This window comes from Bombus flavifrons, chromosome 4 (genome assembly GCF_040668555.2).
Source record: "Bombus flavifrons isolate JBK064 chromosome 4, iyBomFlav1_principal, whole genome shotgun sequence".
NCBI classification, from domain to species: Eukaryota; Metazoa; Arthropoda; class Insecta; order Hymenoptera; family Apidae; genus Bombus; species Bombus flavifrons.
In genome coordinates this window covers 6859469-6871674 of record NC_138445.1, presented here as the reverse complement: position 1 = coordinate 6871674, position 12206 = coordinate 6859469, and the positions used below count along the sequence as shown (strand labels likewise).

General features: G+C 36.1%; 2 protein-coding genes across 2 annotated transcripts; both read left to right on the top strand.

Moving 5' to 3' along the window:
- Positions 1–2975: 2975 nt before the first annotated feature.
- On the top strand, positions 2976–6060 carry LOC138178864 (glucose dehydrogenase [FAD, quinone]-like). Its single transcript, XM_069111159.1, has 3 exons — positions 2976–3184; positions 3662–3832; positions 4454–6060. Exons 1-3 carry the CDS (start codon positions 3001–3003, stop codon positions 5953–5955), a joined length of 1857 nt encoding a protein of 618 aa, XP_068967260.1. The 5' UTR covers positions 2976–3000; the 3' UTR covers positions 5956–6060.
- A 3231-nt stretch (positions 6061–9291) lies between these two features.
- LOC138178767 (glucose dehydrogenase [FAD, quinone]-like) lies at positions 9292–12079 on the top strand. Its single transcript, XM_069110986.1, has 3 exons — positions 9292–9326; positions 9796–9966; positions 10602–12079. The coding sequence occupies exons 2-3, from the start codon at positions 9804–9806 to the stop codon at positions 12077–12079; spliced, it is 1641 nt and encodes a 546-aa protein (XP_068967087.1). The 5' UTR covers positions 9292–9326; positions 9796–9803.
- The last annotated feature ends 127 nt before the right edge of the window (positions 12080–12206 follow it).

The following is a 12206-nucleotide window of genomic DNA, read 5'->3' as shown; positions in this document are numbered from 1 at the left end:
CAAATTATGCCCAATAAAAAAAAAAAAGGAAAAGAGCAACGAAAGGAATAAAAAGAACAATGAAAGAAGCAAAAGATCACCAAAATCATACTTTTGTGAATAAATACGTACATCAATCAAGTACTCGATCTTTACCAATATACTAAAACTAACGCTTAAAATATACGACGGGATATAAAATTCAAAACTAGACAATAAAACTTGACTTAAAACTAAGTTGCACCTTTAGTGAGAAAGAGGCAGCTCAGAAGGAAGGCTCGTTACAGGGACTGTGTCCTATGCCTCGGGAAACGTGTTAAATATTAGATAAAATAAAATAAATCAATAATTTAATTGTTATAGATTAATGGTATTGTTCTATATTAATAGTTGGATTCTTTTCAACTAACGACAGCATTATTATAAATTAATAGTATAAATGTCATAAATTAATAATTGATATAAATTAATAACGCAATCAAATTAAATAATTTTCTAATTTTTAATTGTAAATCTGCAACTTTGACAATTCATTACAATAATCATAATATTTCTTGCTCTCTGCAACTAAATTTCTTGTTTTCTTCTCTAAAACTAAATTTACATTTCACGTATCCGCTTCACATAAAATGTGAAGAAGAAATCGGCGAAAATTCGAAACAAAAACAAAAGTAAGTACAATTACACTCAACGCTTTGCCTAGTTTTGAGGTCTAAGATCAATTCAAAATCATTTCATTACAGATCATTGAATTTTTCCTTATCAGCTCCAACGTGGAACTTAAAAGAAGTACATTGAACTTGAAACAACTCAAGGTTACTTGGATAACTCAGAAAATATGATATATGAGAAAATCTAATTGCTACCAACCCATGAGTTCAAATGCAATATAATTCATACAAAACATTTTTTATTACAATCATTAGGTAACGAGTTATTTTGGATCATGTGTAGTTCTTATCGCTTCACTCTGTACATTTATGAGTAATACTCACAGTTATTTTTAATTAGTGTAATATTCTAGTTGTCTTGGAGCATTTTTAGCAACTAATTTCGACGCGAAATATTTCCAATTGTAATTTTTGGACTCAGTATTTGTTCGGAATTTTAGAGGCCCCGGCGGCTTTAAAACCGATAGTAAACAACGGAGAAATGCCATAGCTGCGGAACCATACCATCTTACTGGCATGCCGGGAAAGGAAATTTGCGTGACAAGGAAAAAAGAAAGGAGTCATCTTCGACGATAACTATCCGACGAGTGCAAATATTTCGTGCCCGATTCCAATATATGTCGCTTAAATATTTCTCTGCAAATCACATCAGCTATCGCATGTGCAAAGTTCATAGGGGATAAAAATAGCGATATTCGAAAGTTATTCCAACGGCAGACTTTATGTTTCAACAGCGTTTACCTTCTAAGAGAAGCATTTGAAAATGAGGAAGAGAAAAGATATATTTGTGTCATTTTACGTCTCTCGAATTCTGGAAAGATATAACTGCGGAAACTGCTGTAAAAATATTCAGGATGTTTACCACAATCATCTACCAGCTCTTGGTGCAATAAAAAAATGGTTTGCGCAATTCAGACGTGCGCAATTCCAACTGGACGAACAGCTACGCTTAGTCGACCTTCTTTAATAGACGATGATATTGTGCTCAATTAATTGTAAAATAATCTCCGAATTTCAATTGAAGAAGAATTGAAGATTTTTTCCGGTAATTCCCATCGTTACAGCTTTCCAGCAAAACGCAAATGAATATTTTCCTCGGTCATTATCTTCAAAATCCTTCTTATCTATATCAAATTCTTTTTTACAATGCATAAGTTGTCAAAACACAAAAGTTTTTAGTTGAAATAACAATTGAATATCGCTACTTTTATCCGCTATGCAGTCTGCGTATGCAACAACAGATACGACATGCAGAAAAATAATTTAGTGCATCAGTTAGAGTCGAGCACAAACTTTTGCAATAACCCAATATTTATCAAGCAATATTTAGATAAAGAACCAAACTCTTTTCGCAATTGTTACAATCTGAAACACGTCAAAATATGTTGTCAGCATCTCTGTATATCTTAGATAAGACACATACCATGTCCTTTACATATTCATGAAATTTCCCGTGATACACAATAGTTGCTCAGAATTCAGTATTTAAGCAATCGCCAGTACAAAAGCGCTCGTCGCCTTGATCTACATCGTATTGGGTCCACTCTTTTACGTTTGATGTTGAATTCATGTATGTATACTCCAAGTTTCTGTATTTTCTCTAGTACTTGATTTGTTGGTTATTTATAATCTTCTGAATTCTGAGACATAATATCCAAATGTCCATTGTAAGTTTATTGGTATCTTAAGATGTTATCAGCCATTTGTGTCTGTGTCACCACTATTTTACATAGCTTTTCATTTTTCTATCAATTGTATAAATAAAAATAATACGGTTAGTCAGACAAGGGAACATCTTACCTATTTCACTGACACTGAGATATTTCATTAAAATCAACATTCTGAACGACTTTCTTTTCAACCCGCCGCTCGACTTTAGTTTCCAAGTTGTAGAACAATTTATGTTTATTACTAAATGTATTATTTAATAATATATTTTACGAATTTTTGTACAGTAAACAAATTTTCAGTAGCGGTAGATATATTGCTTATATTTTTGACCAATCGAAGACGAGAATATAGCGCAACATTGCATATCTCAGTCAATTCATCGAATATTACTTCACGTTAGCGTGGCAACAGAATGCCTCAATATCATCAAAATTGGCGAGATTTTATGATAATAAAAAAATAATTACCAAACAAAAAAATCTCTCTACGACAACCCACTAGACCAAAGTAGATTTAACAAGGTAAGAACCAAATCCCCTTAGCATCCAAAAGGACAAATGATGGTAATATGCATTCAGAAATAATTTTCTGCCACCTCGTGTTATGTTGCAAAAAGATGGTTCGTAAGGTATGAAAACTTAATATTACAGATTGAAAAAGGATTTCGGAGAAATACAAAATGGATGTTGAACGGATTATTTTCGGAGGAGTAAGATCAGACCCGATCATATCGGTGCTTTCGATGCTTTTAAGTCTGTCGCTATATGTCATATATTCGAATATTCCTTACTCTTCAACGAATGTTCCTTCCAAATTACTATTGCCATCTTACGATTTCATAGTCGTGGGCGGTGGTTCTGCAGGTATGTCTTTTCATATTGTCCACACGAATTTCGGTCTTAAATGTGATAAAAATGCGATAAAGATAAACGTACTCGTTAGTTTACGTATGAGAAAGAGCATATTATTTCTTGTACGATCAACTGACACGAGAATTTAACAACTTACATATTTTGATATTTTACCAACGCAAATTTCATATAACGTATAGTATCATGTATATATAGTATATTAATGACGCTATGCATCGTTTGTATGTATTAACGATTAGATTTTAACTTTTTGTTTTCTTCATATAAACGTATTTTAGGTTTGTTTTGTAAACTATTTTGAATTTATCGCCAATTTCATTTCATAATTTGGACAAATTGTCTCTTTGTCGGTGTTTTGAAACGAAACTACATAGTTTTTTAATTTACAAATATTTGTAATCTTTAATTAGATTCAATTATTTTGAGTATGGTCCATTTATAATGCTCTGTCAATTTACACGATTACAGGAGCCGTTATAGCGAATCGCTTGTCCGAAATAGAAGATTGGGACATACTCCTCCTCGAAGCAGGTGGCGACGGAAGTGCTATATATGATATTCCTTCTTTAGCCGACAGTGTGCAGCTCTCCGAAATCGATTGGAAATACAGGGTGGAACCTAGTGAAAATTTCTGTCGAGGTAAATAATACCGAATAATATCTAACTATAATAATTATAAGTTAAATAATTACAAAATAATTAATTAATTAAATAATTACAAAAGAAACACTGCAATCACCCTTCAAACGTTTTATTTTTAACGATGTAGAAAGTAAATTAAAGAAAGAAAAGATAAAATCATGTCACGCTTGGAAGGAATTATAAAATGCAATCTATGGGAACGCGAATAAATAAGTAAAGCATTCCAGAACATTGGTACATCACTGCCTTTCAATTCTAATAAATTCTACACTAAAACTACCTAAAGATGACAAAATGATTAAAAGGATGAATAAGAGATTCTCCTTTTTACAGTTACTAGAAACATACAAATATTTTGGCCAAAATAACAGAATTTCCATTTTGATGGAATATAATTGTGTAGATTTATTTATTTTAGTAATATCGCGTGGATTACACTGTTTCATACATATAGAATATTTAGGAACATTTAGGCGGTTCCTTCTTAAAATAAATCGAAAAATGTATTGTCGAATCTAAACAGATATAAATGAGAATCAATAACCAACCTAGATCAATATACCGCTACAAATTATTCGTAATGCGTTCGGTGTACTTTACGGTAAATTATACCCACAGCGATGGAAGACGGTCGTTGCCTCTGGCCACGTGGTAAAGTACTCGGAGGCACCAGCATGGTAAACACTATGCTATACGTTCGTGGTGCCAAAAAAGACTACGACATCTGGGAACAACAAGGCAATCCAGGATGGTCCTACGAGGATGTCCTGCCTTATTTTCTAAAATCCGAAGACAATCGAAATCGCTTCCACACAAACACACAGTATCACTCGACCGGTGGGTACCTTACCGTCGAAGAACCTCCATTTCATACTCCCCTGGCCGCTGCGTTCATTCAAGCAGGCCAAGAAATGGGTTACGAAAATAGAGACATTAACGGAGAACGACACACTGGGTTCATGAACCCTCAGGCTACCGTCAGACATGGAAGCCGGTGCTCCACGGCAAAGGCCTTCCTGCGGCCAGCCAGGTCACGCAAGAATTTACAAGTCACTATGAATGCGCATGTTACCAAAATTTTAATAGAACCGTCGTCGAAGAAGGCTTATGGCGTAGAATTCGTTAGAGATGGACAGACAGTACGCGTTCGTGCCAACAAGGAGGTGATCGTTTCCGGTGGAACTATCAATAGCCCCCAGTTGTTGATGTTGTCGGGAATAGGACCTAAAGAACACTTAACGGAACACAATATACCAGTGATTCAGGATTTAAGAGTGGGCCATAATCTTCAAGACCATATAAGTGCGGGGGGCCTTACGTTCTTGGTGAATGAAGAAATTGCACTCGTACAGAGTAGGTTGTATAATATTAGCAACGTACTAGAATACGTCATATTCGGAGAGGGTCCTTGGACCAACTTAGGAAATATCGAAGGAATAGCTTTTATCAATACCAAATATGCGAATGCCTCCGACGATTTCCCAGACATACAATTGCATTATTATTCATCGGGACAGAACAACGACATCATTAGAGAGATACGTGGATTGACCAGAGAATTCTACGACGCCGTGTATGGAGAGCTTCAGGATAAGGACGTGTGGAGCGCGTATCCTACGCTTTTAAGACCGAAAAGCAGAGGTGTTATCAAGCTTCGAAGCAACAATCCTTTCGATTATCCATTGATTTATCCGAATTATTTCAAAGAGCCAGAAGACATGGCAACATTGGTCGAAGGAGTTAAGTTTGTGCTCGAGATGAGTAAAACTGCTTCTTTCAAACGTTACGGGAGCGAAATGAATCCGAAACCATTCCCAGGCTGCAAACATGTTCCTATGTATAGCGATCCTTACTGGGAATGCATGATCAGATTCTATCCCGCGACTATATTTCATCCCGTGGGTACTTGCAAAATGGGGCCCAAGTCGGACGCGAACGCCGTGGTAGATCCTTGGCTTCGAGTTTACGGAGTTACTGGACTTCGAGTCATAGATAGTTCGATTATGCCAAATTTAATCAGTGGCAATACCAATGCGCCGACTATTATGATCGCAGAGAAGGGTTCCGATATGGTAAAACAGAAGTGGTTGAAGGTACGGGATGCAGGTGAACAGTTGTAAATTGATTTAAGATAGATGATAGTTCTGTATTATTATTACATAATAGAAAGTTATTGTTTTTAACTGAAAAAGATTTTTATTATGCATCTCGTACGGCGAACCATAAGTCAGAATATGGTCATATTGTGTAAAATTGAATGATCAAGCGACCTTGTGTTAAATGATGCTCGATCGTAATCATATGAAGAAGCCTCGTTCGAATAGATTATTAATGCAGCTCGCTAAGTATCGCCACGTTTACAATAAATAACAAATAAAACAGCCAATCGGTTAGTTCATTCATACTGCGTCGATTGTTCTAATAATTTTTAGCTTGAGATTCTAATTTTTTGGAACAAGAAGAAATTAGTTGCTGCTTCATGCAATTGCGATTGAACTTCACTTATGGTAGCTTCGTTTGGTCGTTCGATTATATATTTCATCCGCCTCGCTCTCGACGTTACCAATGTGGATGTTTAGAAATGTAGCAACTCTGAATGAATACCCTTCATTTAGCTGTGATGGTATTTCTGTCGAGGAGCAATCAACGACCACTTAGGTGACCAATCTGACAATTTGAGGCTAATTTTACTGCTAAACGTTCTTTGGAGCTTGAACCCGGTCTGACTGGAGTATTTTCTTAATAAGGTCTCCCTTTCTCCCTTCCGAATAACATTCAAAACCAACCTTTACCTATTTTGTTTCGATACAGTTCTAACCTCTGGACGTCCAGTCACATGTTAGTTGTCGTCTTTTATATCTGTAGATGTCCTCTGCTTTTGAATCCACGGGTAACATTAGGAGATTGCAGAATTCAACATTGGGCCCCTGTCTTACGTACAACATCCTTTACTGTAACCAGGAAAGAAATTACTATCCAGGCACTAGGCGCCGTGAGCGTCTACATGAACGTAAGAAGAAAATCTTGTCTTCGTGGTGTACAGACGCTGTGGTAGCGTCCGTGTATTCCCTTGTCTTAGATGGACAGAGAAAGAAATATAAACTACTTATTCTATAAAATTTGACAAAGGACTGTGAATTTTCTGCTCATTCTGTAGTTTCTATACTTATACATAATACGACCTTCCTTACTAATGCAGCTGGTGTAGTCACCTGTTTTACGGAATGAGCTCACGAGTATACGTATAATGAATATATAAGTAATTGGCTAACCTTGCTTCTTACTATTTTACGACTTCATAAATTCTGAAACATTCGCAAATAACTATCGATAACATCACAGTTTATTTTAACTATAATTGTGCTTCCGTAGCAGCGTACGCGATAGTATTGCTTACCGTATCCCTGGCAGCGAACGGGTATAGTGAGTCACCGAAACCAAGCTCTCATCTCTTGTTTATAGCAGATTCCAATGTGAACCACTGCGATTTTATAAGCTATCCTGAATTTAATTACTTCGATTTATTATTATTTATACAGGGTGGTTGGTAACTGGTGGTACAAGCGGAAAGGGGGTGATTCTACGCGAAGAAGGAAATCGAAAATATAGAATAAAAATTTTTCGTTTGAGGCTTTGTTTTCGAGAAAATCGACTTTGAATTTTCGCTCGGTACGCGTGCACTTTATCACATCTTGTCATAACGGATCTCAGTGTAGATCGTTGTCTCGATGGAAAAATTAAAAAAAAAATCATCCCCTTTCCGCTAGTACCACCAGTTACCAACCACCCTCTATATACGAAATATACTTTTGTGTTCAACTTAAAAACAGATTCATTGAAAATTATTTCAGGTGATTAGTACGGATCTCATATTACATTAGCTCAGTCCTTATCTAATTCATATTCATTTTTATCTTTGCGTTATCAAAATTCGCTATCTCTCTCGTCAATGGTTTATGCTAATTGATTTAGGTTGAATTACGTCGAAACTCCCTATTGAGGTGAAATAGTAAAATAGTTTGATCACTAATCGAATTCTCACGTTTACTATTTTTATTCCTGTATTCATGTATGATTAGAAGTGTTTTTGCTAAGTGAAATAATCGTATGCCCAAAAAGATATTTTTGCAAAATTATGCTAAGTTGTTCAAACCTTGAGAAAAATTTCTGATGTGTTGATTACGTAACCATGTCATTTTTCGTGTCAATAATTGCTAAGAGTTCAGTACATAAGCGATCGCTAACCAGAAGCATTCGTCGTTTTGAATTACGGGACACCGGATCACTTGCTTACGTTTGGTGTTTAATCCACGTATGTATTGCATAAATTTCTGTATATTTGCTAATATTTTGCCATCTCATTACCTCTAATCTATCTTTTAAGAAATAGTATCTACATCTATACTGTAAATTTATTGCTGTCTTATTTTTTTCTCAGCCATGTATGCCAGTTTCACCATAATTTCAATTAGCTACTTATTCTCTTATCATCTGCATGCACAAGAAAGATGTGATTATTCAGAGATAGATAAACTCCAAAGAAATCGATGACATCGAAATACTTCGTCAAACTCACCATTTTGAACAACTTTCTCCCATATTTATAACCACCGCTCAACCTTGGCTTGCAAGGAACAAAGCAATTTATGTTTAATACCATATGTGTTGTTTAACAATTTTGTAATTTTTTGGTTAGAAAACGATTTTCTTGTGACGAGAACTATATTTATAGCAATTTTGACGCATTGAAAATCAAGTAAAATGCAACAGTCGATATAGCGATCTATTCATCAAAGATTATTTTATGATACCTTTTATTAGTCTAGCACAATCTACAAACCGTCGCTTTTTCTATTTTACTTACACGATATCGAAAATAGTTGCTATTTCATCAATCAGTTAAGTTTCAGTTGCTCCATTTAAGCCTACTTCAAGACGATGGGGTATCGTCACATAGATTTAAATGAAATATTTTGCGAATATCGTGAAATATAGGGCTGTGCAACATCGCAGCGGTTGCAGGTATAGGAAAACGTTGTTCAGAATGTTAACCTTGACAACATGTTTCACTGGCAATTAAAATCGTTGTGATACACTCATTAAAAAAATAAATATTAGTTTCGCTAGATCCTATTCGAGAAAAGTAGCTTTATGAATGAAAGAACCAAAGCCCCTTACGGCCCGAAAGAACAAATGATGGTAATATGCATTCAGTAATAATTCTCTGCCACTTTGTCTTATATCGCGAATGAGATGTTTGGTAAGGTAGCAAACCTTAATGTTACAGATTGATAAAGGATATCGGAGGAGAATAAAATGGATGTCAAACGCATCATTCTCGAAGGGATGAAATCGCATTCGGTGCTATCGATACTCTTAGGCATGTTGCTGTATGTCATCTATTCGATTGTTCCATACTCTTCATCCAATATTCCTACCAAATCATTGCTGCCGACTTACGATTTCATAATCGTAGGCGGTGGTTCAGCAGGTATGTCTTATCACGATGCCGATACAAAGTTCCGTTAAAAATCTGATAAAAGTGTAACTAAAACAGCTGCAGCTGCGTATGTGCGTGCAAGGAAGAAGGATTTGTTACTTGTATGATCGCGTAACACCAAAAATGTTACGTACTTCCCATATATCGATTTTTTCCAAATATCATTTTCCGACTCTATCTATTTATCGTTGGCGTTAGTGATCATATACGCTATTTATATACATTAATGAAGAAATTTTAATATCTTATTCTATTCATATACATGTACTATGGGATCATTGTGCAAACATATTGTGAATTTACCGCGAAGTATTATTTCTAATTTCGACAATTTTACTCCCAATCTCGATGTGTTGATGTAAAACTACAAATTCCTGATTTGAAAATATTTGTAACGTTTAAGAAAAAATTTTCTTAGGCATGTTTTATTAAAATACTCTGCGAATTTACACCATTACAGGAAGCGTTATGGCGAATCGCTTGTCCGAGATAGAAGATTGGAACGTACTCCTGCTGGAAGCAGGTGCCGATGGAAGTGCTATGTATGATGTTCCTACTCTTGCCAGCAATTGGCAACAATCTGAAATCGATTGGAATTACACGACGGAACCGAATGAAAATTACTGTCTCGGTAAATAATATTGAATAATACCTAATTATAATAATGATAGGTACTTAATTACAATAATAATACCAGACACTCTAATCATTCACGTCCAACGCTCTATTTTCCCCATTGAAAAAAAAAAAGAATTTGAGAAAAGATAGATAAAATATTATCATGCTTAGAAGAGAATATAAAGTGCTACCTATGGCAATGCGAATAAATGAAGCGAGTAAATAAGTAAAGCATTCTAAAATCTGTGTGCATCATAATCTTGCAATTGTAATGAATACTAGCACTAAAAAGACGTGAAAATATCGGACCAGAATTATCTTTCTAATACAATAAACAGATATTTTAAGCGCAATTAATGCTGAACAAAGTTTAAATCAATATATAATTATATAGATCTATTTATTTTAAGTAATGACACTTGATTTGTATATAGAACTTTTAGTATATACTTTATTTATATATACCGATTTATATATAGAACAGTCAGATATATTTGCACAGTTCTAGTGTTAACATAAATCGAAAAATGAATCTATCGTCCATTCCAAAGAGAAGTTAACGTGAATCAGTGACCTTCTAAAATCAATATTTGATTACGAATTACTCGCAATGTTTTCAAAGTTCTTTACTGTTAATTATGTCAACAGCGATGGAAGGTGGTCAGTGCCGCTGGCCACGTGGCAAAGTACTCGGGGGCAGCAGTGGCATAAATTACATGCTCTACATCCGTGGTGCCAAAAAAGACTACGACATCTGGGAACAACAAGGCAATCCAGGATGGTCGTATCAGGATGTGCTGCCTTATTTCCTAAAATCCGAAGACAATCGAAATCACAACTACGCCAAAACACCGTATCACTCGACCGGAGGTTACTTAACCGTTGAAGAACCACGATGGCACACTCCTCTGGCCGCTGCGTTCATTCAAGCCGGCCAAGAAATGGGTTACGAGAATAGAGATGTTAACGGAGAACGGCACACTGGCTTTATGATTCCTCAAGGCACCATCAGAGATGGTAGCCGCTGCTCCACGGCGAAAGCCTTCTTGCGGCCAGCCAGGATGCGGAAAAATTTACACGTCGCCATGGAAGCGTACGTTACGAAAATTTTAATAGATCCGTCAACGAAAAGGGCTCACGGCGTAGAGTTCGTTAGAGACGGGGAAACGTTGCGCGTACATGCCAACAAAGAAGTGATCGTTTCCGGAGGAACTATCAATAGCCCCCAGTTGTTGATGTTGTCGGGAATAGGACCTAAAGAACACTTATCGGAACACGGTATACCAGTAATTCAGGATTTAAAAGTGGGCCACAATCTTCAAGACCATGTAAGTGCGGGGGGCATTATATTTTTAGTGAATGAAGAAGTTTCAATCGTACAGAGCAGACTGATTAATATCAGCTATGCCCTAGAGTACGCTATATCCGGAGACGGTCCTTTGACAACCTTAGGATTTAATGAAGCACTAGGTTTTATTAATACCAAATATGCGAATGCCTCCGACGATTTTCCAGACATACAACTACATATTTGGTCAACGGGGGACTACTCCGAAAGCACTAGAAAGATTCTTGGATTGACGAGAGAATTCTATGATGCCGTATATAGAGATGTTCACAATAAGGACGGGTGGAGTATGTACCCTACCCTTTTAAGACCTAAAAGCAGAGGGATTATCAAGCTTCGGAGCAACAATCCTTTCGATCACCCATTGATTTATCCAAATTATTTCAAGGAGCCAGAAGACATGGCCACATTGATCGAAGGAGTTAAATTTGTACTTGAGATGAGTAAAACTGCTTCGCTTAGACGTTACGGGAGCAAACTGAATCCGAATCCATTTCCTGACTGCAAACATATCCCATTGTATAGCGACTCGTACTGGGAGTGCATGATCAGATCTTTCCCCTTAACTATATCACACCCCGTGGGTACTTGTAAGATGGGGCCAAAGTCGGACCCAAAAGCAGTGGTTGATCCTTGGCTTCGAGTTTATGGAATTACTGGACTTCGAGTTATAGACAGTTCGATTATGCCAAATTTGATCAGTGGCAATACCAATGCGCCGACTATTATGATCGCAGAGAAGGGTTCCGATATGGTCAAAGAGAAATGGTTAAAATAATTTTATGCACCTACTTGTACTATTACGTGCACTTATTACATAAGCGAAATTATTTTAAGTAAAATTTGATGGGAATGACTTCGGTAATAAACTTCGGTATTTTAAAATGATTCCAGAGAAAATGTTT